Below are 2,987 nucleotides of genomic sequence, written 5' to 3'. Positions count from 1 at the left end.
TGTGTGTGTGTGTGTGTGTGTGTGTGTGTGTGTGTGTGTGTTGAGGGCGGGTTAAAGAAATGAAAGGATGTTAGAATCTGTTAAGGCAATGATGACTGGCCTTAATCAGGCTTATCTCTCTGTGTAAAGAAAAAGTCAGCACGTTAGATTGTGGTAAGTAACTGTAGCACTGTGGTGAGTTTCAAATTAGGCTTTATCAACTTACTGAGCTGTTATTTATTTCTCTGTGAATCACATAATAAGAACATTTCGGGACCCTCTAGTAATCATTCCACTGCCACACAGTTACTGTCTAGGAGCCACACCACTGGAGCAAGGCCCAAAACATTCACTTGTCTCCGAACAGTCATCAGTGATTTTAAGGCAAACAAAGCAGAACTCCACCTTACAACGTGTGCAGAAAATGTTTTTACACCCAGTTGTGCTATGCTCCACTAGGAAGCCACATGTGGGACAAGCACGGATTGAGGGACAGCCAGTGATGCCCTCCACATCCTTAAAGGTGATATCTGGACAGTTTCTCAGAATTTCTAAGGACTTATTGACACAGCCATCATTCTGACATCGGTCTGAACGTGGGCCTGTACCTCTCCATTTCCTCAAACACTGCCAGCAGAACATGAAGGTCCGATTTAGATCAGCTTTGCACAGTGTACATTCAACACACAGATTACTGAAGTCAGCTCTCAGCACAGAAGACTTGCAGCCAGGACACTGTTAATAAAAAAAAGATTTTTTAAGGCACAACATTTAGACAAATATGGTGCAGAAATAAAAACTGTAACGAACAAACTTACGCATTTGACATCAAAGAAATCCTTAGAGTTGCTGAACATTTTCTTTTCAAAGTACTCGATTTCTTCAGGGGTTAGAAGAGCCATTTTACAAACCTCCTCAAAGGACCACTCAGCATCACAGCCAGTCTGGCCGCACAAAAACTTGCTCTCACCCTGAAACAGAATATACAAAAATACATAAAGACCAGAGGAAAATATTACACTTGATTAAATGCTTTATTTATGTATTTATTTTTGCTATTGAAGTAGGGCATGCCAGAAAGGAAATTTGAGAACTATACTGGTCTAAAAAAAACAAACGTAATCTATTCTTACACTGGTGACCTGTTGTTTAAAGTCAGGAAACTTATAAGGCTTTTCTGCTCCAACTTGGAACGCAAAGCACCACACCCCTCCCTTTAGCCACACTTTTCCTGTCAGTAATAAAACAATACAATTTAGAGGCTAAGTACCTAATAATTGTTTTTAAAGGGTTGGGCCATGCACTGCTCTGACAGAATGATCCTAACCATACACCAATTCCAAAGATCAACAAGCTCTTTGCTCCTATCCTTCCCTTCAAAACACAGATTACATCAGCTACAATTTGTGTTTGAAAGCACCATAGGTATAACAAAACATGTCACACAAAAGTTCTTGATTTCAGAGAGAGTTGTGAGTACTCCATTATATTCCAGTAAATGTTAAACGGGCACCTTATTTTGTGACACAGCTCAGCGGTCATGTGCTATACAGTCAGGTTAAACATCACTGCTACTTATTTGGGTTTGTGACTAGGTGATCGTATAACGTCCTACCTGATCCAGCAACCGACGACACCATTTGGTGAGAGACATGGGAGTGACAGCATGACCACAAGACATCAGTGCTCTCAGAGACTTGAAGTCCTCACATAAGACTGAGTCACACATGAAAACAAATGCTATTACGATTACACAGTGCACTGTAGGAAACTTACAGTTCTTGATGTGAAGACTTACAATCCATTTCATCATCTCTGTCTACAAATGTGAGTGTAGGGTCCTCTGGGTTGTAACGCTTCTCCTCAAATGTCAATTTGCTTGTAGAGTCCTGAGAGGGAGCTCTTCTTTCAGTTGTCAGCATGCTGTTCTGTAGATAAAGCCTCAGTTTTTGAGATCATCCTGACTCCGATTATGCTTTCTGCTCATTTGCAATAAAACCAGCAGATATCCAACAAAGAATATTTATTTAATTTTTATATGTCATCCAATGTATCCAGCATGACTCATTGTTGGAAATAACTTTTATTAAGATCTAATTAATATAGCCTTTACTTGCCATAAAACCTCGACCAGGGGCTGACTGAAATAATAAATCAAAAAGGGATTTTAACTCTATCGGAAACTTCAGCTATTGCTACAGGGCTGCCATCATACGAGATTTTCTCTACATGATTAAAATTTCTTACACACACACACACACACACACACACACACACACACACACACCTTCATGGAGGGTGCTTTGTCTAACATTACGTGTACATAACTAGCAACTGTGTGCGAGTTGGTGCGCACGCAAGACAGTCTATAATGAGCAACAGAGCAGCTGGTGCTTTAATTCTGAGTGCTGTTGTTGGTGGAGCTGTAAAGGGGACCCTTCACAGGCGCATCCATCTGGTCCTTTGAGAAGTACATATGCACACATGGGTGTGGTGCATGTATAATATTACAGTAAGAGAGCGAGGAAAAATCATGCCAATGTAACAGACGAATCATAAGATTCAAACAAAGTTAAGTGTTTCTGAGTAACAACTAAATGGCCTAATGTACATGGTCTTTGCCAGTTATTTAATGAAAAAAAAACCAAAACTGACGTAAGCGAGGAAATGCCAGAAGAAAATACATCAAACAGAAACTTATTTAAGTGTATGTGAAAAGGAAACGAAGCTAAATACAATAATAATGACAATAATAAATAACAACTTGCCAAATGGAGATCCGAACGGTGCGCTTTATCTTATTTTTCAACCACGATTAGAAGTCGCAACGGCCCCAAGGTCTAAACCAACCTGTTGGTCACGTGGTCGCGGTATGACGTGTAACGGATGCTGACGTTTCTGTTTCTGAATCGTGGTCCAGTCGAAGTCTCTCTATACAAAGCATAGTGGCTTTTGTCTACACAACCTGCCCGATTAATCTATTTTATAGTTATTTAGATTTGGGATAT

General features: G+C 40.1%; 2 protein-coding genes across 4 annotated transcripts in view; one reads left to right on the top strand and one right to left on the bottom strand.

Moving 5' to 3' along the window:
• Positions 1-2,843, bottom strand: part of LOC102291327 (probable E3 ubiquitin-protein ligase RNF144A) — a 7,299-nt gene extending 4,456 nt beyond the window's left edge. Inside the window, exons 1-5 of one of the 3 annotated variants that reach the window (XM_042222233.1) lie at positions 2,748-2,843; positions 1,778-1,907; positions 1,595-1,695; positions 798-950; positions 588-714 (exon numbers count right to left, since the gene is read on the bottom strand). In XM_042222233.1, coding sequence (XP_042078167.1) covers positions 588-714; positions 798-950; positions 1,595-1,695; positions 1,778-1,901 — 505 coding nt within the window. In that variant the 5' untranslated portion in view covers positions 1,902-1,907; positions 2,748-2,843. Of the gene's footprint in view, positions 1-37; positions 715-797; positions 951-1,594; positions 1,696-1,777; positions 2,719-2,747 lie in introns of those variants that run through there. The other 2 variants (XM_042222232.1, XM_005925868.2) reach the window with 2 other exon arrangements.
• The window catches only part of LOC102288975 (probable E3 ubiquitin-protein ligase ARI8), a gene marked incomplete in the record, with an annotated part of 62,934 nt that overhangs the window by 17,133 nt on the left and 42,814 nt on the right, over positions 1-2,987 (top strand).

Source organism: Haplochromis burtoni, unplaced genomic scaffold (assembly GCF_018398535.1).
Source record: "Haplochromis burtoni strain Fernald_Lab_line unplaced genomic scaffold, NCSU_Asbu1 Contig_82, whole genome shotgun sequence".
In the NCBI taxonomy this organism is placed as follows: Eukaryota; Metazoa; Chordata; class Actinopteri; order Cichliformes; family Cichlidae; genus Haplochromis; species Haplochromis burtoni.
Note: the sequence above shows the minus strand (reverse complement) of the source record. Positions and strands in the feature narration are given on the sequence as shown.